General features: G+C 36.1%; 1 protein-coding gene across 1 annotated transcript in view; it reads left to right on the forward strand.

Moving 5' to 3' along the window:
- Positions 1-25,599, forward strand: part of LAMA2 (laminin subunit alpha 2) — a 656,337-nt gene that overhangs the window by 452,411 nt on the left and 178,327 nt on the right. The window contains exons 23-25 of the mRNA XM_058435730.1: positions 1,498-1,632; positions 15,041-15,165; positions 21,922-22,008. Coding sequence (XP_058291713.1) covers positions 1,498-1,632; positions 15,041-15,165; positions 21,922-22,008 — 347 coding nt within the window. The remainder of the gene's footprint in view (positions 1-1,497; positions 1,633-15,040; positions 15,166-21,921; positions 22,009-25,599) is intronic.

Below are 25,599 nucleotides of genomic sequence, written 5' to 3' on the forward strand. Positions count from 1 at the left end.
AAATATATATATAAATATATATATATTCAAGGATCAAATCCATGCACAGAAAATCCAGTTTTATTCAGTGGTCAGCTTGCTAAAGAATTGGAATAACCCATACTATGAACCACTTTTAAATAGATCTTGGTTTATTTCTTCAGTTATGCTTAAACTAATTCCTCAACCATCATTTCCAGGACTTATTCAATAATAATGGCAAAAATGAACCCTGCTTTTTAAATAATATGTATAAACTTTATTAAATTATATGATTATGTCCACCATAAGACAAATAAGACTCAAAATATCTTGAATACTATTCTCAGTTTTATCAGCTTGCTCAAAGTTGGAACATTATTAAATCTCATTAGAATTTCTTTTAGGCTGTGATAAAAGCAGAGAGTCTCTTGATTAAGTGCTTAATTGAGGTACTTTTGCATTATCTAAATCAAAATAAACAAGGAGGGTGCTGGCTATTAAGCTAGATCTTTTTATAAGGAGCTTCTTTGTATATTTGTCTCTGGACTGTCTAGGCCAGAACCAAAGGGATATGGAGGCACTAGAAAGTTCTTAATCTGATATTTTTTTCTTGCTTAGTCAGCAATCACTTTTCTTTCATCAATGGGCATAAGATTTTTAAGTGAAAAAAAAATGCTACTTAACCAAGGTGGTAAAATAGTCCCCTTGTAATTCTCCATGGGATTTGAAAAACTGACTCCTACCTTTTATTCATAAATCAAGCAATGTCTGCAGCTATGCATGAGGAGAGGACTGAGCCTGAAACACAAGACAGTTCTAATCTTTGTTCCAGAGCTGTGGACTACCTTCCAGAAAGCCAGAGATGTTTGTTGATACATTTTCATAATAAGCCCAAATGAATATGGAAGTCTTGATTTTGCATATGTCAGCTTCACTAGAAGTTTTCTGTTTGCTTTCAGATTTTTATTGCAAAAGGAAAAAAATTATATCAGGGAAAGGTAAATTTTATTGGTGGTCTAATAGTCCCAAGACATGTAGAGCTTTTATTATTTTGGATTTCTTACTTTTATAGTCTTTAAATTATATCAGTATAAATAATGCATCCATAACACTTTTTATTTATTTTTTTTGCTGTGTTTTGTTGGACATTTGCTAGTTATCCACCAAGCACAGTAAAAGCAGATTTTAGGTGTTAAAGACATTGGAATTATCTTTATTCCATATGACAATGTTATTTAAAAACAAACATCTTTTTCAAGAAAAATACTCCTTGGAGCTTTTTCAGGCTGAATTGTATCTACAAATAAAAGCTTTCCTTGGTTAAAGTCTGATTACACATGGATGCTGCCCTAACACCTTGGAGACCAGGAAGAAATACACATTAGGTATCAAAATCGGCACTTGTGTTTGTAAGTGAGGTTGTCCCTGCCGCAGGTAGGGGAAGGCTAGTCTGTCTTTGTAGCCACTGAAGAGCTCAGGCGTTGCTAATGCAAGATTTCTAACTTTGCTGTCCTAATTGGCCTCCTTTTCTTTCAGGCATGCTTGCCAGGATTTTATCGACTGCGTTCTCAACCAGGTGGCCGCACCCCTGGACCAACCCTGGGCACCTGTGTTCCATGTCAGTGTAACGGACACAGCAGCCTGTGTGACCCTGAAACATCGATATGCCAGGTAGTCCTCCGAGCCTTCCTTGAACAAGGTCCATGTGCTCATTTCTCTTTACACATGCTCAGCATCTGCATGCAGAGGCCGGCTAAACTGCAAGGGAACGCAACTGTGTGTGTGTGAAATAAAATATGTAAGGGAAAAAGATATTCACAGATTCTACATTTTAAAAAGTAAGGAAAAAATAACTGGGAGAACCACTGAGCATGTCAAGAAATAGAATTTTAGCAGCATCTTAGAAGAGCACCAGAAGACATACCTATTTAAAAATTACGTGTGCCTTTTTTTCTGATTATTTTCTTATAAATAAAATTTCTATAAAATTTGGAAATTACAGAAAAGAATTAAGAAGAAAAAATTCACCCGAAATGCAACATAAGATAAAATTTTAATATTTTAAGTATTTCCCACCAATTTTTACATGTGTTTATGAATAAGATTTATATAACACCATTGATGCAGTGTTATGTGTTATGTCTCGTCCTTTACATTTTTACCTATCATGAGGTTGTATTATGTTGTTAGATATTATTTAAAATCTTTATGATCTTTGTTTGGATGTCTCATAATTTACCCATTTCCCTTAGAATTGAGGTAGCTCTTATTTTTTTATGTTTCTGCTAGCACCCTGCACTCTCTACCACCACTATCTGCATTAGAACAATCAGAAAAATCATGTGTTCTACCCTTTTTATTGTAGTCACTGTAAGAAATTCAGGTTGCCCCTGTCACCACTTGTCCCTCAAGCTGTAATCTGCCCACAGCTCATCTTTGTTAAGCCCATCTCCCACCTCTGCTCATCTTCTGAAACCATTCTACTGAGCCTTGTGGAACTCATGGTCAAAACAGGCAAAATCCCCCTCAGAATCCTCCTCTTCCCTCAATGTTCTCTTCATTGTGCTCTGACTGAAACCCAACTCTCACTTTGAGTGCTGCTGCCCAGGCAGCCCTCTTAAGGAGTAGCCATCACTTTTTTTTTTTTTTTTTTCCTGAGATGCTGACTCACTCTGTCGTGCAGGCTGGAGGGCAGTGGCGATCTTGGCTCACTGCAACCTCTGCCTCCCGGGTTCGAGTGATTCTCATGCCTCAGCCTCCTGAGTAGCTGGGACTACAGGCTCACGCCACCACATCTGGCTAATTTTTTTTTTATTTTTAGTAGAGACGGGGTTTCACCATGTTGTCTAGGCTGGTCTCGAACTCCTAACCTCAGGTAATCCACCCACCTTGGCTTCCCAAAGTGCTGGGATTACAGGCATGAGCCACCACACCCAGCTGCAGTCGCCATCACTTTCTTTCACTCTCTTCATTCTCATGAGTCTGAAGGTGGGGGCAGGTTTTCCTGCTCCTCTCTGCCAGTTTCATATTATCCATCCTCCTCTACATCAGCGTCCACGACCCCTGGGCCACAGGAGGATATTGGTCCGTGGCCTTTTAGAAACCAGACCACACAGCAGGAGGCAAGCAGTAGGCAAAGGAGCAAGCACAGCTTCATTAGCATTTACAGCTGCTCCTCATTCCTGGTATTACTGTACTGCCTGAGCTCCACCTCCTGTCAGATCAGAGACAGCATTAGATTCTCACAGGAGCACAAACCCTATTGTGAACTGCGCATGCCAGGGATCTAGGTTGTGCGCTCCTGAGAATCTAATGCCTAATGATCGATGATCTGTCACTGTCTCCCATCACCCCAAGATGGAACTATCTAGTTGCAGGAAAACAAGCTTAGGGCTTCCACTGATTCTACGTTATGCTGAGTTGTATAATTATTTCATTATATATTACAATGTAATAATAATAGATAGTAATAATACTAATAGATAATAAAGTGCACAGTAAATATAACATGCTTACATCATCACAAAACCATCCCCCAATCCTAGTCCTGGAAAAATTGCCTTCCACGAAACCAGTCCCTGGTGCCAAAAACATTGGAGACACTGCTCTACAGCACCCAGCTTTGACTCTCATGCTTCCCTCTGTGTGCCCCCTCTCCATCTGCTTGTCGAAGTCACCTACTAACCTTTAAATACCCCACGTCATTCCTTGCTGATTTTCCCTGTCTCATTGTCATTTTCCCTAGCACTACTCCTGTCATCATTCTTAGTGATTTTAATGTCCATGAACTTAACTCTTCCATACTCTTCACTTTCAGTTTCTTGTGCCTCTCTGGTCTCCATTTGAAGCGGTTTTTGTTTTGTTTTGTTTTGTTTTTTGCCACTGTGTCATTTCTCTCTAGTTCACTTCTTCTAAATACTTCCACTTCAACGTGTGTAATCACAATTGATGCACACACTTTTTTCTTGTTCCTTATCTCATGCTTTCACTGTAGTAACCAGCTTAATAGTAATGATCTTTCATTGGTATTACTGCTTTGCAATGCTCATTTCCCTGGCTACTCCTTTACTTATTTTTTACTCAAGTGAACTCCAACACTGTGAGAATCCTACCATCTTCTCCATACCTGCACCTTCTTTTTTTTTTTTTTGAGACGGAGTCTTGCTCTGTCGCCCAGGCTGGAGTGCAGTGGCGCGATCTCAGCTCACTGCAAGCTCTGCCTCCCGGGTTCATTCTTCTGCCTCAGCCTCCTGAGTAGCTGGGACTACAGGTGCCCACCACCATGCCCGGCTACTTTTTTTGTATTTTTAATAGAGACGGGGTTTCACTGTGTTAGCCAGGATGGACTCGATCTCCTGACCTCGTGATCCATGATCCACCACCTTTGGCCTCCCAAAGTGCTGGAACTACAGGCGTAAGCCACTGCGTCCGGCCACCTGCACCTTCTAAGCTGAACGTGGCTGTAGAAAAAGACAATTGTGCCATCTAATCTCACCTTAAATTCATGATCACTCTCTTCAAATGGACCCTTTGTGCTGTTCTGCAATCATGCCACTTTTCTCTCATCCGTTTTCTTTTCCACATTCCTAGGTGATGATTTCATACCTTCCCCTCCATCCTCAAGCCTAAACCTCTCCTCTCACCCCCTCCCATCCTTACCCTCAGTTGATGGTGTTGTCTCTTATTTCATTGAGAGTTTAGAAGCTGTCAGAAGAGAGGTAACAAGCTCCCACTATTGCATGCACCCACTTTTCTGCATCTATGCCCAATTATTATGACTCTTTTCTATTACTTTGGATGAATTATTCTTGTTTCCAGAAAAGATCACATCTTCCCCATATGTTATCAGTTCTACCCCTCTCCCACTTGACAACATCACTCTGGCTAATCTCTCCTCCTTCTTATATTGTCACTTTTTTTTTTCCCCACCTTAAAAGCAAAAACAAACTCTCCTGACTCATTTCCCTTCTAAGTAACCACTTCATTCTTCTCCTTCCATACAATGGAGAGCTGTCTATCCCCTGTCTGTAATTTCTCTTCATCCATTCTCCTTTGAATTACTAAAAGCAGGCTATCACCTCCTTTTCTGTGCTGGAACCAATGGCTAATATACAGCCACCAGTGTTCACCTTACTATATCTAACAGCCATGTTTGCCACTGTGAATCACCCTATTCTTCTTGAAACCCTTTGCTCAATTTGCTTTCCAGCCCATGGCATTCTGGAGATGTTCAAATTCAATGGCTGCTCCTTCTCAGTTTTCTTCATTACTCTGAAATCTACATAGTGGTATTCCTGAGACTCAATCCTTGGAGCAATTTGTTTCTGTAATTACATTCATTCAGATGGTGATCTTACCCAGTCACGTGGCTTTCTGTACTGAGATATTTTATATTTTGATATTGACATCCCACAGTATTTACTATTAAGTTTATGATTTAATTTTACAGCCACTCATTACTATGGTGTGGGGAGGTAATTTTTCTGCAGATATATATTACCACTGTAAAGAAACATTTACTGATTAATGTTTCCTTTTCCCCTTGATGTATTATTGTATCTGAGCATACACAAATTTATTTCGTCCATATTAAGATATATTTCAGTATAATCCATTTTGTTTTACTTACCTTTTAGCTCTTATTACAATGTTCTGCTTACCTTCATTTTATGTTAACATATCTGTAAAGCAAGGTCTTTTATTTCTCTTCTCTTCTAATTAACTAGATGCTCTTACATATTCTTCCAGTTGACACTTTTATGCACTATTTCAGTCTCTTCCCCAAACATGTCACTGGAATTTTGATTGTAATTAAATTAGCCTATTTGTAAAGAATTGCTATATTTACACTAGTCACTCTTCTCTATTCAGATATTTTATGTCTTACAGTAAACTGTTTTAAAGTTGTCTATATCGAGCACGCATTTCTCATATAAAAATTATTTCTATGTGTCTTACATTTTCATTTTAATGGTAGTAAACATTACCTGTTTTGTTTCAACATAATAAATGTACTAACCGGTCATTATTGGTAAACCTTAACTATTAGAATAGGTGTTTTTACATGTATTTGATATCCAATAACTTTTATTTTAGTTCTAGAAGTTTATCAGTTGATTCAGTTATTGTTATGTTTATAAGTTTTTTTTTTTTTTTTTGAGAGGGAGTCTTGCTCTGTCACCCAGGCTAAAGTGCAGTGGTGCTATCATGGCTCATTGCAACCTCCACCTCCCAGGTTCAAGCGATTTTCCTGCCTCAGCCTCCTGAGTAGCTGGGATTACAGGCACCTGCCACCATAACTGGCTAATTTTTGCATTTTAGTAGAGATGGGGTTTCACCATGTTAGCCAGGCTGATTTCAAACTCCTGACCTCAAGTGATCTGCCTGCCTGGGCCTCCCAAAGTTCTGGGATTACAGGTGTGAGCCACCACGCCTGGCCTATAATACTATTATTTGCAAATATTATAATTGTGCTTTTACTTGTCAAAAGCCATATCTGTTATAATAATAATTTCATGTTTTTAAATTGTCTCCCAAAATAATAAACTTTCTATTTTATTATTGATTTTAATATGATTGCCTTAAGTCTTTCACCATTAAGTATAATGCTGATGGTTAGTATAAGAAAAACATTTCTTGTCATGTTAAGAAAACTGCTTTCTATTCCTAGCTTCTTAAAGATATCCTCTTTCAATCAGGATAAGATATTTAAATTACTCATATGCTTAATTGTGGAGAGTGGAGTGGGAATGTAGATGCGTTTAAGAGGTGATCATATATAGGTTTTTCACCTTAAACAGAACCATAAGTGATATTACTGACTAAATAAATAACTAATATTAGCCATCCATGAATTCCAGAAATAATTACTATCTTGCTTTGGTGTGCTATTTTTTCATCAACTGCTTGCCTGAAAAATTCAATAGGCAATTTGGGGGGAAGGGGTTAATCGATACACATTCTTAAGCAAGAATTAAATGTATTTTTCTTATGCAATCTTCACTGGCATTTTTGGCATGGTTATATTTGCTTTACATGATTAATTTAGAAGCATTTATAAAGAATGCAGTTTAATTTCATTTTTGTTAGGATTAAAATTACCTTCTTTATACTGTCCTCTTTTGACCAATTGACTATTATGACTATTTTTGTTCCCTAAGAATTCTAAAAGCATGTCTAGTTTCTGAGAAATCCCTAGATGAAGTAAAAAATAAATACTTCCATTAAACAAACACAGCTGGTATAAACCGTTATGCTCCAAATTTTTATATTCTCTTTCATGGAACTCACAACTTTTGAATTTAGGCAACTCTGTTCATCTTTGAAATGGCCTCATGAGGCAAATAAGAAATAGCTGTTATTACTCCCACATTGTAACTGAGGAAACTGAAGCATACTGATTTCTCTTTTATGTGTAATATGGATCTCAGTTTCATATCATATCCATTATACAGTGCAATGCCCTCTACCTTGGTATAGTGGCAAGCATGAACTCTGCAGTCAGAGTGCCTTGATTCAAATCCTGACTTCACCACTTACTGGTAGTGTGAGCCTACTCAATTTATTTAACCTTAATGAGGTCTTAATTTCTTCATTTATATAATGAAAATAATAATAGTGCCTACTCACAGAGTTTTTGTAAGGATTTGGTGAAATACTCAATAAAAGGCTTAGAACATTACTTAGTGCATGGTATGCTTCATAAAAGCAATTATGATAATGATGATCATAAAGATGATAATTACCATACAAATTATCTACCATTTATAGTCGAAGAACCAGTCGATAATTAATCAAAAAATAAGTAAAAAAAATTTATGTCTAGCGCTATGCTAGATTTTCTTACTGTGTTAGTCCATTTAGGATGTTGTAACAAAATATCATAAACTGGGTAGCTTATAAATAGCAGAAACTTATTTCCCACAGTTCTGAAGGCTGGGAAGTCCAAGATCAAGTCTCCAGCAAAGTCAGTGTCTGGGGAAGGCTTCTTTCCTGGTCATAGATGACCCCTTCTTTCTTTGTCTTCACGTGTTGGAAGGCACTAGATAGCTCTCTGGGGTCTCTTTTGTAAAGGCCCTAATCCCACCCATGAGGCTCCAGGCTCACGATGTAATCACCTCCCAAAGGCCCCATCTCCTATTACTATCACATTGGGAGACAGTATGCAAATTTTTGGAGAACACTATTGTTCGGGCCATAGCAAGCCTTAACCCCCAACATGATGATATTTGGAGATGGGCACTCACTTATCTTGTTTTTCTTTTTCTTCACAGTTTTCCCTGAAAATATAAAGTGCATAGGAAAGAAAACTGTAGAAAGCTTTATAGACTAAATATTTTAAAGAAACCCAGATCACCTTGTAACTATGCTCTTCATCACACCTAATGATACTTGCAAGATAATTGTTGCTTCATCCTAGGCATTAATAAATCCTATACATAGGCATGTTATTATGAGTAGCTCAGTGACTATTGCTCCTTAAGAAAAAAAAGTTTTTTGAAGACTAAAACCTACGTGATACTGAATCCAAGGGGAGAGGGGGAGGTAAGTGAACTAACAGTAACTAATACACACACATAGATAGTAAGTAGGTAGGTAGATAGATAGATAGAGGAAGATATTTTCATTTAATCATTGCTACCCCCTGTAGACAGATTATTTCTCCTATTTTTTTTCACATGGGAATATTGAAGACTTAGCTAGCTCAAACAACTTTTTAAAGATAAAATAATTTGTGGAAATATTATTTTCACTCTATCATAATTCTTATTTTAAAAAGAAAATAATAAAATAAATCTCTATAACTGATCATTGCTGTTGCCTGAAACATTTAACCAATTAACCCTATCTTCAGTAAATAGACAGATTTGTAACTAGAATTCACTAATTTTTTGTTTTGTAAACCTTATTTAATCTACCTAACAACCTTGCCAAAATAGATTGTTAGCATTATACGAAGTTCTGAAAATTAATGCTAAGAAAATGTAAGCAACCTATAAAGCCTTGACCAAAAAGTATTAGAAGCAGGTTTCAAATCCACCACAAACTGCGTTCTCCAGACGGCGAGAGAGTGTAAACACGCTCTGCGGATTAAATGAGTTTGATTTTGCAAGCTCAAGTGAATTATATCTTAGAGTCTGGACAGAATCTGCAAAAGTGACTAGGGGTCATATATGGAAAACACTTGAGAAATTGTGAGAACATAAAATTTGTCACAGGATAGTAAGCAATAAAACATCTTTCCAGGCTTTATAAAGGAAAATAAAATGTAGGAAACTGATTGTGATCTCCAATGAAACTTAAGTATTGCTTACTTAACAAATATCTGTCAACTGTGGAAAAAATAAACAGTGTTCATTAGGAATCAGAATAGGTTCACTTTGTCAGAGGCAACGGCTCATGCCTGTAATCCCAGCACTTTTGGAGGCCAAGATAAGAGGATCCGGGAGTTCGAGACCAGCATGGTCAACAAAGGCCCCGTGTCTACAAAAAATTAAAAATTAAAAAAAGGAATAGGTTCACTCAAAATAACACATATCAAACTAAGTGCTAGGTTTACTGTATATATAATATCTGAAAACCTGGTTTTCTAAATCCCAGTAAAATAGCAGGTTTATCAATGTGATACATCATATCTCAAATTCAGCAAAAATAATAACTGCTATTGTCCAAACCTGTGTATGTACCAGGACCAAAACAGGTCACTGTGCAGAGATTTTCTCATTTATTGTTACAATAAACTGATGAGATAGACAAGATTATTTCTTCTTTTATAGTTGATGAACTGATGCTAGAGAAATTAAATAACTTGCTTAAGTCATAAAACAGCAGAGGCCATATCCATGTTTCAAATGCTGGTTTGTTTAAATAGATGTTTGATGAGCTATTTCGTAGTATCCTTGCACACAAGATTGAAAATATGAGCCAGATGTTAGCCAGCTGATAGGTTGATGGGCATATACATTGCTAAAAAAATGTGACCCAGAGGACGCTCTAGTGATATCTCCAGTGATGAGGCATAAGCTTTGTATTTGACCTTGTTGTGTTCAAAATATCTGTAAATGCTTTGGATGATATCTATCAAATATTCAGATAACATAAAGCTGAAAGTATTATCTAATGTGTTGGATGGTGGGAAAAGATCCTGACAGATGACACTATGAATTACAGTTAACAAGATGAGATTAATAGAAAAGATTTGAACTCAGGTAAGCTCACTTGTTTGTTGATTCCTGTGGCATCTGTTAATTATGTTTCCAACATGCAGATCTGTGGCCTATGGTAGATAGTAAGAATATGAAGACTGCATGGGTCTTGCCCTCTAGGAGCTTATTTTCTAGTTTAGGGGAAAGAACAGAGGAAATGACACATATTAGCAATTCATGTGAAGTAAGAGTCCTTACTTGATTGCAGATTCACTAGGTGCCAACACAGGGCATTGCTACTTGTATAAGATCCAAATCAAGGGAGGAAGTACATTTAATATATTTGCAAGTCACAGCTAGAGACTTACAATGTACTATATTTTGAAAGAAACCCTGAGCAAGATTGCTAAATGTTTAGCTTGAAACAAAGATTTAGGAAGTAATAGTATTCTTAGATATTTGAGGACTTTCCCTAGGAAAAGGGAATTAGACTTAATTTTCATAGCTTCAGAAGGCAGAACTTGGATCACTGACTGAAAATTAGAATGCAACAAATTTTTATTCACTGTAAGGAAAAACCTCACAGCTTATGCAAGACGAAAAAAGCTGTCTTATAAGAATTCATGCATTTAATGATATCTCAAGGAAAGTATAGAAGGCATTCCTGTATGGCAAGAAGGTTAGATTAAGTAATTTCTCACCTTAGGCCTGAGATACTATAATATTAATGTTATATTCATTTGATTTTGTAGAAGGAATATATACCAACAGTTTTCCAGTGTGCAAAAAAAACCTAACAAATCTAATGTATTCTGACGTATTATTGAAGAAATACTAGCACATACCACTCTTGAGAATATAATTAAACTTCTCATTAGGCATCCAAAATATAGAAATTTTCTCTAAAGGTTAATTTTTGTATAAGAAAAAATATTATGTACACTATTTCAAAGCAGACAGGAAAGTCATATGAAAGGGGTATGTCAAAAAAGTTTCAAAAAGAGGCTCCTGATTTATGTGTTGTGTGTTTATGGACCTAACCAGGACATTTGATTCAATTAACCAAGTTTAGTATGTCAGCAACCTTCTGAAAGATTGACAAGATTGACTGTCCAGAGAAGATTACAATATTTGCTTTCTCTGTTGAAGAAATTATGTAGACTTACAGGTATAAGAGAAACAAAATCATATTTTTGAATCTCTGTCTTTTTAGTAATGATTATTGGCTTTAAGGATTTTAATTCAGTTACTAATGTTATATTTAGGTTACATAAAATAATTCATTATGCAATTACTTTACTGAAAAAGCAAAATGCTGAAAATTATTGTTGAAGATCCCATGTATTTTGGCACATTCATCTCTATAACTATAAAATATGTTCTTAAAACACTCCCCAGTTAACACTTATTCATCAGCATGACACCTTGCTGAATGACTTGAAGTTAGAATTCATAGATAATTATTTTATCTTGGAGCCATTATCTCTCATAATGCTGCTGTTAAATATGGAATGGCTCTTTTATTGCTAAAAAATGGTGGTTCCTTTGGATGGTTGAATAAAAGAGGATTATGACACTTAAATCAATGGCAAAATATGACAAATCATTTTCCCCTGCTAACCACTTTTCTGCAATGACACTTGAAATTTGGGCTTTTTCATTTGAAAAAGCCTGACCAGTTTCATCTATACTTCCTGGAACATGCATTCATTCATTCAGCCATTCAAAATAGTCATCGAATGCCTCCCGTGTTTGATGCCCTTAAAGGAGCATTTAAGGAGTTTTAGGTCATCGGGGAATGTTTCTCAGAGAAAGTGACATTTAAAATGAGAGCTGAAATAAATAAGTGCTAGCCCAATATACACTGTAGAGCTAAGGATTTGCAAATGAAAAGTCCCAGCAGTGATAAAGAGTATCCGCATAATTTGAGAATTTCAGATGGCCCCATGTGACTATGGCATTATGTGCAAAGAAAGCACTGGCTATAGCTACATATGGAGGGGTAAGCACAGTGGTGGTGAAGGCGGGGGTGGGGGGGTGGGAGATAATGAAGCTCTTTCTTGTCATGCTAATGATTTGTTATTCATCCTGACTGCATTTGGGAACTAGTGTAGGCTTTCAAGCAAGAGAAGGGCATGGTTTGATATGTTCATAGGATGATCACTTTGATTGCAGTGTGGAGAAATCACCAGATAAGAAAATATGGAGACAGGATCTTTAGCTAAGAGACTATTCTAATAATCCAAATAAAATATGACAGTGGCCAGATGAAAATAGTAGCAACAAGAAAGTCAAGAAACAGAGAGTAATAGACTCATGGAACTGATGATCTAATGGATACCTCAGATAAGAGAGGCCTCTAGGTTGCTGACCTTGGCAATTGAGTGAATGACAGTGACCTCAGATGAAATGAGAAATACAGGAGTATTTAGAAGGTTTAGCGAGAGATGAACTCCATTGTTGTCATTTCAAATTTAAGGCGCTTCTGTGTTATACAATATTTATTCAAGAAGCAATTAGAAGCAGAAGTCTGGAACCAATTAGAGATATCCAGGCTGAATACATAAAATGCAGAGTTTTGGGCACACCGTTAACTGAAGTCATAATAATGGATGAAATCACGTAGGTAAAAGTGGAGGAGAAAAAAGAGATGAGGACCAAAGTTAGAATTAAGGGCATCGATTATATTAAACAGAGAGGGAAGGAAGAGTCGATAAAGGAGAATTAGAGTAGCCTCAGAAGTAGGAGAAACATCAACTGGCTTACTCTTAAAGAAACTATGGGGGACGGGCACGGCAGCTCTCGCCTGTAATCCCAAAATTTTGGGAGGCCAAGGCGGGCGGATCAGGGGGTCAAGAGATGGACACAATCCTGGCCAGCATGGTGAAACCCCGTCTTTACTGAAAATACAAAAATTAACTGGGCATGGTGACGCACGCCTGTAATCCCAGCTACTCAGGAGGCTGAGGCAGGAGAATCGCTTGAACCCGGGAGGCAGAGGTTGCAGTAAGATGAGATCGTGCCACTGCTCTCTAGCCTGACTACAGAGCGAGACTGTCTCAAAAAGAAAAAATAAAAAAAAAAGGAAAGAAAGAAACCATGGGAAGAGAGGATCCAGAAATATCAATGGCTACAGAAAACTTACATATCATGAGGCCTGATGATTGTAAGTTTTGCTTTAGCAACAAAGATCTTATGGGTCATCCTGGTATTATGTTTAATGGTGAAACCAGAAACCTGTTTAAGGGGTGAATGGGAGATGGAGAAGTAGAGACCAGGAACGTAAACAATGTCTTTTTAAAAGCTTATCAAAAATAGGATAGAAATTGTCAAGCAATTTGAGACCTCACAGATTTTTTTTTTTTTTAAGACAGGAAAGGCTTGACCAATTTCAAGTATTAATGAGAATGAGCCTACAAAGGAGGGAATAAAGATGCTGGAGAAAATGGGGAGGCAGGAGGAAAGGAAACCAATTTAGGAGTGGAGTAGCTTCAGACAAAGGACGGAAACAAATGTCAAAGGGATGGAAAATAATGTGGCAAGATACTGAATTGTTTGCCAGGAAACCAAGGGAGCATCCAAATTAGAGCTTTCTTATCTCTTAAAATAGGGGTCCATCATTGACCAAGGGTGAGGTGTAGAAGTAGAAGATTTGAGATTGGCTGGGCACGTTGGGAGGCTGAGGTGGGTGGATCACCTGAGGTCAGGAGTTCAAGACCAACCTGGCCAACATGGTGAAACCCCATCTCTACTAAAAATACAAAATATTAGCTGGGCGTGGTGGCATGTGCTTGTAGTACCACCTACTCGGGAGGATGAGGCAGGAGAATCCCTTTACTCAGGAGGCAGAGGTTGCAGTGAGCCAAGATGGTGCCACTGCACTCCAGCCTGGGCGACAGAGTTCTGTCTCAAAAAAAAAAAGAAAAAAAGAAGAAAGAAAAGACTTGTACCTTTTCATATTGGAAAACCGGATTCATTTCACATTGTTATAAAATCTGTAAATGTCACAATATATTTTCAAATATAACACCAAAAATGTAAAAAAATAAATGGTCTAAAATTCACTGTGGCAATGTCATAGTTTCACTGCAAGAAATAGCATAAACTCTCAAAAGGAGTTAATAGAAGTTTTAAACAAACATTAATTCCATGGCAATATCTGTGGTGGAAGTAAATTTCTAGAAGGTAGGATATTCTTTCATTGCCTGTTTCAGTGCATTCCATGTAGCTCTTCCTAACTCCTTATTGCATAATTGATTATTGTGTTAAATATAATTCTGCTTCAAGAAAATTTTAATTTGAAGCTATTTACACACTATTCTGAAGCTATTCTCATTTCTTTGTGGAAAGGTGTTAAAGGATATCACCGCAATGTCTCTCATTTTGCAAGCATAAGAAAGAAGATATTGATCTGAGATTGCTAGTTTTAGATTGACTCCTCTGTATTTATGAAGAACCACCTACATCTATGGTCTCCACCTTGAGGTGGTTTCAGAAAGCCCACTAGTGGGCATGTGCCAAGGCCACAGTATTTGTAGCATCTTTTCTAACATCTCATAGAGCTAAAACCTGGGATATGAAGAAACATAAATGCCTAGAAGAAATAATAAATTTTAGAGACTCTTGAAGTCTATTCCCCAATTTAGAGTAGGAGAAAAATTTACATAGAGATTGATTCAGGGAAAAGAGAATAGCAACTCTTATTGTCAGTGTAGCTACAATAGCACAGTATTAGTTTCTCAAATCAAAGAGCTTCTTTAAAAATATATCAAAGACTGAGTTCTCTGTCAGTGATAAAGTGTGTGTGTGTGTGTGTGTGTGTAAGAAAGTGTATGTGTTCATAGACACACATTCATAGCTAGGGACTGTATGATAAATTACATTCTAACTCTCACTAAATTAAAAACAAACTTCTTCTCCCTTTTCCTTTACAGAATTGTCAACATCACACTGCTGGTGACTTCTGTGAACGATGTGCTCTTGGATACTATGGAATTGTCAAGGGATTGCCAAATGACTGTCAGCAATGTGCCTGCCCTCTGATTTCTTCCAGTAACAAGTGAGATTGAGAAATATAACCATATTTCCCAATCAGAAATGCCATCTGTCTAGCACATGGGCTGTCTATGATTTGGCTATTTTTTCCATGTAGACAAAAATCTCAATTTAAGATAGAGATATTTTTAATGATATAAAAACATGACAAAAGTGAGTATATAATGCTCTATGGTTCATTTTTCCTTTGAAACTCTGTCCCAAGTATATAATACTTATTAATTAAAATTTAAGTACCAATATTAATGTAAGATATGTTTATAAAACAAATGATATATATATACAAATATGCATGGTTTCATAAACATACCAGTCTAATATTTGCATATAGCTCTGCCCATAATATCAGCTATGAAGGATTGTTCGGGTGCATATTATATAATTTTTGTGGCTATTTCCATTTATTTTATGTGTTTAATTCAAGATTGGGAAACAATTATCAAGAAAACATTGAAAAATTGTACAATTAAAGCAGGTGACTTATTGTTACGCTCCAGAAAAAGTCATCTCCCGGAATCACAGCCTCCTTTTTCTTAAGATGGTCTGAGCTTGGTACCATGGAAACACAGCCCTAAGAAGAAACAAAAGCTAGAATATCTTATTTCAGTGCTGTCTGAACATTCTGCACTGGTTTATATATTGATGAAAACCCTAGGTGTTTTCATTTACCTTTTTGCCCAGACTACCTGCACTTTCTGTTAAGTGATTTATAGACTTCAGTAAGGCAGGGTAGTTTTACTCTAAGAATTTGCTTTTGAAAATAATGTATGGCAGTTTGTTCAGAATTAGAATTCTGGACACTTTATCTTGAGTGTTAAACAGCCACAGAGCAATTCGGACAACGTGATCTTTGCACCTGTACCTACTCACTTTCTTCTTCATCTTCGGCTTTGTATGCATTCTGAAAACATTTCCTGTAAATCATCCCCTTTTCCTCTGAAAGCTCCTCTTTTTTGTTGGCTGGAATCACAAGCCTTTTACAGGGTGTCAAATGTAAATTTTTAGGTAAGCTGGATATTGAAGAGGATGATATACATGGTCTTATTGTTCATCCAGGGACCAAATAGTAGGTGTATGAAAAATAATATTATTTTTGTCTCTCTTTTCCCTAATTTCTCCTTGATGCCCCGACTTATTTAATTGTTTTAAAAAGTAAGCCATTTGGATTAGAAAAATTTAAGAATTAATTGATAATTCCCTGGCGAGTACACTACAATAAAAGCTACAGGAGGTATATACAAGAGAAGCATGCCATTTTTTGGAGGAGCTCACTGTAAAACCTGTGTGTTAAGGGGTATCAACTTAAATGTAAAGAAAATTCAAAGGCACAAAACACCACACTTAATATTGGAAGCTTTGAGAACATATGAAAAGGAATAGTGGCATGTATAATGGATCTTAAACAATTAATGTAAGGATTTTCACTGGTGGGAATAGTAGGAAATTATATGTGCAAATGCTTAGAAAATACAAGGCATGTGCAAAACCTAATAAGTAACAGAATTTGGAACATGGCATTCAGATACAATTTCATGATCACAGACGAAAATGAATGGGAGAATAAAGACCATATTGTAGAAATCCTTAAATACCAGTCTAAGAAATAGTTATTTAATTTTCTATGTAATAAGGAAACACTACAAGTTTTTATTTTGAAAAAAAGGTTAATATGATTATAGCCACATTTTAGGAAAACTATTATCATAGAATTGAGTATAATGAATTGAAACAGGCAAATGAGAAAAGCATAGAGACCAATTAAAAGGCTAGTATACTAGTGTGGGCAAAAGATAATTAGAACCAGAAGTAGGTAATAGTAACAAGAATGGAGACAAAGGAATGAATGTGAGAAAATGGTTTAACACAGCTCTACAGATTTGAAAACTAATTAGATGTGAGGGGTGAGGGTCCGGGCAGAAGTTGAAGACAGGTTTTTAGGCAGGTTGTCCCCAAAAATGGTGGTGCTATTAACTGAAATGGAGAAACCAGGAGAGAGCCGTTAGAGAAGAAAGATAATTTACGTTTCAAATAGGTTCAGATTGATAGAACATATCTGTCTGAATGGAAATATGCAAATAGCTGCAGGAAATGGAAATCTGAAAATTGCAGGAGCAGATGAAGGAAGAGATATGTTAATAAGTGAATTAAAGTTGGATAAGATTTCCCAGGCTAATGTTATCCAAGGCGAGTATATAGAAAAAACGAAAGACAGGACTTTATGTTGGGAAAAGAGAAAAAGAACAGCCAAGGCAGGAGCAGTCAGAAGAGAGGGAACCCAGGCGGCACTGCCATTGACACCAAGGGAGAGAAGAGCAGTGAACAGCATCAATTGCTGCTCTCACAAGGGAGACCCAATGAATATGGTGGCAATTGACTATTGTAATTGAGCAAATAAATGGGCTTGCTGCCTGAAGCACATAGAAGCCAATAAGGTTGGCACTGGCTTTGGAGTAAAGAAAGGCTTTATTGCAAAATTGGTCAGCAAGGAGGCAAGAGTCAGGTTCAAATCTGTCTCCCTAATTTGGGATATGGGGAAAGTTGCAAGGGATCAGAAGGCAAGGCAAAGGATTTAGAATTGCTGGCTTGGCAAAATCTGATTGGAGGGCTTCAAATTTGATCACTTCCAGTAAGGTATATTGAGGCAGATTTTAGCCCTGGATCTTCTGGGCCAATGGAACCCTCATTTCTGAAGGAGTTCCAATGTTCAGGTTTTAATTTTGTCCCTGTCTTGTTGGTTCAAGGGGAGGAATAGTTGGTTCGTGGTGTTGTTAGAGGTCAAAATTTTTCTATTGAACATGGCTGGGCTACATGACTTGCAACTTTTGGCTCTGTTATACCTAAAAGTAACTTGACACTTTGTTATCAACAGGGTAGGCCCAGTTTTGGTTGGTCCTGTGGTTACACTATAAGAGTCATTGATGAATTTTGACCATCAATAATGAAAGCAGAATTTGAATTTACAGTTTTAAGAAATTTCAAGAATAAAATGATAGAATACTACCCTGATTGGTTAGCAGGATCAATAACAGGGTGTGTTTTCATTTTTGTTTCATTGTTGTTTTATATGATTTGTATAATTTGAGTAAATTTTTATGCAAAAGACCCTGAAAGAATCAAAATACTAAATTAAAATGGCAAGTTCAGTGGCTTTCAAACTTTATTGATTGCAACCACTGTAAGAAACATTTTTTTATATCATAAGCCAGAAACACACAAAAACTTGTGTGTGTAGATATCTAAATATATGTATTATACACCATGCCATTTATTTAATTTTGTTATTTTACATTTTTAGAAAAAAAATTTTAGCCAAAACCTACTAAATGGATTTCATGAGTCACTTATATAACCATCTAAAGCTTGGGACATATTAGGCTAATTAACAAAGTGAAGAACTATAAATGGTGAGAAGAGAAGAATTAAAATGTGAAGCAAAGAAACCAGCCAGGGCAAAGAAAAGAGGCACTTCTCCCCAAGACATAAAAACAGATTCTGAGGAATAGATGGAGGAGGCTGAGATATCTCAATTTATGACTTCAATCTGTGCAGTCAGTGAGAAATATGGAGGCATGATGAGTGATTACTGACTCATTTCCACGGCATTAGTTCAAGTCCTCATTATCTCTTACCAAAACAAATATGGTAGAAATTTAACTCTTATGACAGAGTGGCAGTGCTCACACACCCTTAGAAGTTTCCAGTGCCTTCCCAAGGAAAGATCAGACTCTTTGAGCATTAGAAACCCTCTGTAATCTGACTACCTTTCCAGGCTCCATGCCCTCGACTCCATTCTATATAATGCCAAGTTTGGCATTTCTTGCGCTTATCTAGACATCGTTAGCAGTCTGCTCTTGCTATTCCCTGAGACAATCTCTGTGAAATCTAATATATTTTTAAAGGCATTTTTCAAACCCTACCTCTGCCACAAAACCTATCCATAGCTCAGCATGTACATTTTATATACAACTAACACATTTTACTATACAGAATGATTTCAATCATTCTTTCAGGAGATGAACATTTACTAAGCATATACTTCATCCCAACACTATGAATAAAAGATAAAAGATATGTGTCCTGTCCTATATGTGTACGTATGTGTCTCTCACACAGAATTGTAAATTATTTGAAGGTAAACATAATGTTTTATTTATTTCTTTATTCAAGAAAAAGTTAATGAGGGCCCATCTCAATGCTAGGCATGGCTCTTCACACTGGGAATATATAAGTGAACAAAATGGCCGATGTTTCCTAGCCTTCTGGAGCTTATATTTTTTATAAGAAAGTAAGATAAAGAAATAGATATATAATGTAATATAAGGTAATGACAAGTACTACCAGGAGAAATAAAGGAGCCTCAAGGAACTTAGAGTGATGAAAGTATGATTTTAGATGAAGTGGTCAATGATTTTCACAAACAGATGAGACTTGTGTAGAAATGTGAATGGTGTTAGCCATGTGAATACCTGCAGGAAGAACAGTCCCCTCAGAGAAAAAAGTCACTGCACTGGCCCTGAGACAGGCCCATGCTTGGCAGACAACAGGAGGCCAGGGTGGTTGGAACAGAGTGAATGAGAAGAGGGCGCTAGGAGATGAAGTCAGCAAAGCTCTAATGAATATCTAAATGTCCTGAAGGCTAAAAATCTTCCAGTGGCAAGAGGTGACTTGGTACAGGATAATCCAGTGGTGTTATTATGGAAGCACCAGCAGCATTTGCAGATAGGAGATAAGTGGAGTGTGAGAGAGGAGACACGGTTGACACCATGGTTTTTGGCAGAGCAAATGGAAACATGGAGTGGCTGTTGACTGGGATGGGGAAAATTAGGGAAAGGTCTGGTGTATTTTTGGAGGAGGAGAAACTTACTTTTAGATCTGTGAAGGTAGGCACAATATTTAAAGCCCTTAGGACTAAGTGAGATCATTTAGAGGAGAGAGGAGAAGGGAGCAGAAATCAGAAAACTGAATTGTGAAGCACTTTAAGAGATCAAGGACATGTGATAGATCCAACAAAGGAAACTGAAAAGGAACAACCAATGAACTGGGACAAAAACCAGAAGGAAATGGTTTCCAGGAAGCCCATTTTTCTCTGCAGTGTCCATAGGAGATGACACAGAGAGCAGGCTCTGCAAATTTTAAAAATTCTGTTGAGGGGAGTTTGGAATTAGCAGCCATAGGGAAATGTAAAAGATGGTCACCATGAGAAAAGCACAAGGATTTCTGAGTAGCCCTGCAGGCGAAATGAGAATTGAGAGCAGATTAGGGAGTTGTGAACAGAAAAAATAAACTCAAGCTTCAAGTGAGATGGAATCCCTACTCCCTCCAGAAGACTTTTTATGTGATACAAGGAAACAGTGCAATCCACCATAATATCGTAATTTGAAAAAAATTATATCAACTATTCAAGAATTACTACATTCCTATACAGTAAACACTTTATTATTTTTTATTGACATTTCATTATTTTACTATAAAGAAATGTAATCATACTGGCTCTTTAGAGTTTCACTTGAAATGTCTAAAATCTTTCTTAGAGCCCATATATGTATAAGAGTGTGTGTGTGTGCGCATATGCGTGCATGTGCGTGAGTGCACATGCACAGATGCACTCAGTATCAGGCTTTAAATGAGCTAAAAATTTGGCAGAGTGTGTCAGTTATAAGTTTATTTTTTTGTGAAGGCAAAAATAAATTTGTTGGATGATGAGTTTGTGAGTAGTAGATCAATTTGTTCATATATTTTGCAAAAGTTAGACCCATGTACTATTGATGTAACGCATTAGAAGACAGTTAACATTAGGTCCTAATGGCACCTGACCAAAAGGAGCTGTGGGCCTGGCCTATACACCTTATTGCGTGTTCTGCATCAACTGATTTAGTGAAGCAGCAAAAAGAAAAATGGTGTGTGCAGCATTGTCGTTCTGCCACGGATACATGTTTTTAATTTCCAAGTTTCCAATGCATCACTCAGTTTTATCTAATGGGAATGCAGCTGAGAGAAGTTTGTAACAACCCAAAACTACATGCTAATATAGTTTAGTTTTCAAGTCTTGTGGAGTCTTTTTTTTAATGGAATAAGATCATCAGAAATCCTGGAGCAAGACAGACTGGCCGTGGTCTACCAGCATTGTAGTAAAAACATTGGGGAAGTTATATAAGACCTAATTATTAGAAAATACCATAAAATAGTCATTTTCATAGAAAAAGCTTTCCTTTCTTTCCTCACACTAAATCACATTACTTTGTGTTCAAAGTAAAATGTAGTTTGAAATCTGGATGTAAGTTAGAAAAGATATTATTTTATTCCAAGTGAAACATTTATTCAGTGGCCATTTGGGCTGAGTTTTCAAGAAAAAAAAATTATATAGATTTTATCCCCTTTTTTAACCTAAAAGATATTAAGTAATAGCTATTCCACTATCAGACACTGCATAAATTCTAGTCAGATTTTTCTTTTGATTAGTGAACAATAGGACAATTTTGCTGGATGTTTAGTATATTCGTGGCTGTCACATCATTATTAAATTCCAGAATATTAACATGCTTTGTGTGATGCATTTTTAATCCATCGTAAACCAAACAATATACATTTGTTTACTATTATTAATGGTTTTTCATTGTGATGTCCTAGCTTTAAATAAGAACTTCAGCAATAATTATAAAGATGGTATTTATCGCTACTTAAAAGTATGTCCCAATAACCTTGATAATGGATAGGAATACTATTTTGTACTTTTTTTGCAATCCTTTTCTTTCTGATTCAGTTTCAGCCCCTCTTGTGTCGCAGAAGGCCTTGATGACTACCGCTGCATGGCTTGTCCACGGGGATACGAAGGCCAGTACTGTGAAAGGTACCAACAGCCATGAAACGTACAGAGTAATGATATGTAGGGATTATATGGTAAAGGGTCACGATAGGAAAACATTCATTATTTGAAGAACTTCAATATTTGCATATCCTTTAGTAGTTTAAATTATAATGCTTTCAAAACCACTTGTGTATCTTAGAATTTGTCCAAAGAAAGTTTATTTCCACCGTATGTTTAGACTTTATCAAAGATTCCAAACTATTTCACAATTGTCTAACTTATGCTTTAGTATATATATATATATATATATATAATTTTATATGTAAATATATAATTTTATAAGAATAAATCAATTTTCAAAAGTTTAGCAGTAGTTACTACTAATAAAAAACTGGCTACACTTTTCTTATTTTAATGCACTGGAAAATATTGTCTGGAAGTAACTGCATTCACGTCATTGTTCTGAACACTATGGCACTACACCAGCAAGTGTATACGTAACTCAAAATATAAATAATATCAAGAATTTTTAATTAGTACCCAGACAGTAAAGTATTTGTTATTCAGTTTTCCTTTTCAATAGGCAAACAATATTATTTAAATGTTTTCTCTTACCATATTGCTTATGAAATCTCATAATGCATGTATACAGCTGTTAAATTGAATTCTCAGTGTAATCCAAATGGTAAATTAAGGAGTACAATTCCAAACTGACTGTCTAGAAAAGTTGCAATTAATATCTTCCAGATACGTATTTTCTGTAAGATCAGTATCCTGGATATTCAAACTTGTCACCACCACTTTTGGTACATTTTAGGTATTATCTTTAATATAACAAAGAGTTACTAATGTTAACTACTAACATTATACACATATGATAATTTTAGCATAATTGATAGCAGTATAAAAGTTTTATAAGGATCCATAGACTTCGCTCAATTCCAACAGTCTAGCTACATTCCATTTTCCTCATCTATAATCTCAGGAATCATTGATAGGCCACCTACTTTACACTAATATTGTGACAATAAGTGTGTAAAGGACACTGTTGGTGCCCTGCCTAGGCACCTACACTGAAGCCTTCTCTCCAACAGAAGAGGCAGAAAGGCCTGAGTGCTTACCCTACCTTCCTGCAGTGGCCCATGACTAACCAGTGTGAGAGTACAAAAGTCCAGCTCTTCTGGCCCCTAAGTGGAACAAGTTTTGAGATCTTATTTTATGCTCCAGAGCACTCCATGGAATCAGGCTAAGACTGGGACATCACCTGAAATCACACCCTTGATTAGAGTTTTTCTTTTCCATGTCCTGCTTCACCCACTCCATTGCTAGATTCTCCTAGGAACACTTAAATGATAAGCTTCTTTGTAAATATAAACTAATACTAATTATCTGCACCCACTTAAGAGTCTTGTTTTATATAACCAGCAACAGCTGTATTAATCATGGCAATATGTAACTAAATAATTAAGCTTAAGCTTTATAAATCCCAATGCAATTTTTATACATTTGTAAAATATATTTCTAAATAAATCCGTATGTGGTAACTCTAAACACAGTATCCAATATTTGCATATATATAAAACAGTGGATTCACAATTTCCATGCCAACAGAAATTAGCAGCAATTAAATAACTCACAGCAACACCAAATCTAAAAATATTTCCATTTGTTCTGAAGATATGTACATCTTTTGGATATAGATATAGGTGATACAAGTACATACTTGTTAATACCCACCAGTGAGTTTTGGTATTCGTTGTTAGACTAATATTTATTTCCTGTACCTTTAAACACCAGTAGGATGGTGACTAAAAGCATTGCTGGACACCAAAAAGATTATCTACAGTAATTCATGAAAAAAAAATTATAGTATAGCTACATTTATACACTGTAGTTACCATTTTCTACAAAAGCATGTGTATAGAAAAGGCTAGAAGGGTACACTAAAATAACAATTATTGTGTTAAAGCAGAATGATTACAGAAAATTTATTTTTTAATATCCAGTAGTATTTAATGGATAAAAGCTGTCAGTTTGTATAGCATAGAGATGAGCAGGTCCATACAGTATCAAATGTGAGTGACTTAAATTGTTTTTCCAGTCCTCAAACATTGTTATAGCTTTGCATTCATCATCTCTAAAATATAAATGATCAGGTTATATTTCTCTGAAAAATTGCTTTATTCAGCTATATTAAACCAAAGTTCTTGGTTAAATTTTTATTGTAACCTTCCAAATAGATTTGTTCCAGTGCTGAGAGCTTCTTAAATCATTTAAATCATCTTTTGACCTGCCCAGACTGATCAGGGTTGGTCTAAAAGTGCTTAAATTTCTTGAGTATCCCTGTAATATAGAAACCTCTCCCCATACTGTATTTTCAATGCTCTTGTAATCAACTCTTTGAACATTTAATCAATCTGAATCTGCTTAGAATACAATTATTTTACCTATAAATGTTAAGAAGCCATTTAAGTGGACTTACTTAAATGCTACTTTCAGTATTTGTAATCTTTCATTGAAAAAAATAATCAAAAACATAAATGTATAAAAGCCTAATGTCACAAATCGTTTTCTTCATGTTTTGCCTTTTCTAACCAGCACAGGGTGAATTAACTTTCACAGTCAGCCATGCAGATTTCACAGTCTCAGGCAGCTAAAGATGGTCTATGATTATCTCACCAGTATTTATAGCTTTTGGCTCCAATCCCCTACTGTCTCTCAACTTCCTCACATACTTGCCTGTTAAACAAAAATTCTAACTGTTGGTTATATTTACACTGACCATATATAAAACATGTTGTCCAATCTGGGACACTATATTATAAACAGGAAGTGTTTTTGGCAATTAAGCCAAAACAACAGGTAATAGGAAATTGTCCTGAGCAAACCAGAATGTATGGCCCTGCTAGCATTGTATAAAGTTACCAAATTTCCAGTGTCATTACCTGGAGTGAAATACACTTAGGTGAATGGATGCATGGATAGGTGGAAGAGTCAATTAATGGACTGCATTTAGGGTTCATCCAGTTGGATTCTCTTTCTGATTTTCCAAATCAGTGTTGTATATTTTGTTTGCGTATCATTAACCCACTTCCACAGATACACATGAAAAATCCATCTTGAAGAAGATACGGTAAAATGAAAAGATGAATAAAATTAAACAGAAAGTCTGAGTAGCCTATTGGCACTTAACTTGCCTCTTTTGCCTCATTAGTAAAATTAATGGGTTGTATTATTTGGTTATTTTGAGATCTGAAATTCATGAGTATAGGGAAGCCCAGAAGTCAATATAGAATTGCATTCATCTCTAATTATACAAGAGGACTTAACAAAAAAGTTTATGATCTAGAGCAGTCACAGACAAACTATGACCCACAGGCCAAATTTGGCCCATTTCTGATTCTGTATGGCACTCAATTAAGAACTGTTGTTACAGGTCAGCATTTACAATCAATTTGATGACAGGAGGCACTAAATTATAACACAGATGAAGGATAATTTCAAACCTCAGGAAGAATCCAATTCTTCTCATTAGTAGCCTGATATTACAAAGTAATTTGACATTATTATTATTATTATGTTTTCAATTCCATCAACAACAACAGCAGAATGCTTTAGAATTTTATTTCTTTT

Source organism: Hylobates moloch, unplaced genomic scaffold (genome assembly GCF_009828535.3).
Source record: "Hylobates moloch isolate HMO894 unplaced genomic scaffold, HMol_V3 SCAFFOLD_2, whole genome shotgun sequence".
Lineage (NCBI taxonomy): Eukaryota > Metazoa > Chordata > Mammalia > Primates > Hylobatidae > Hylobates > Hylobates moloch.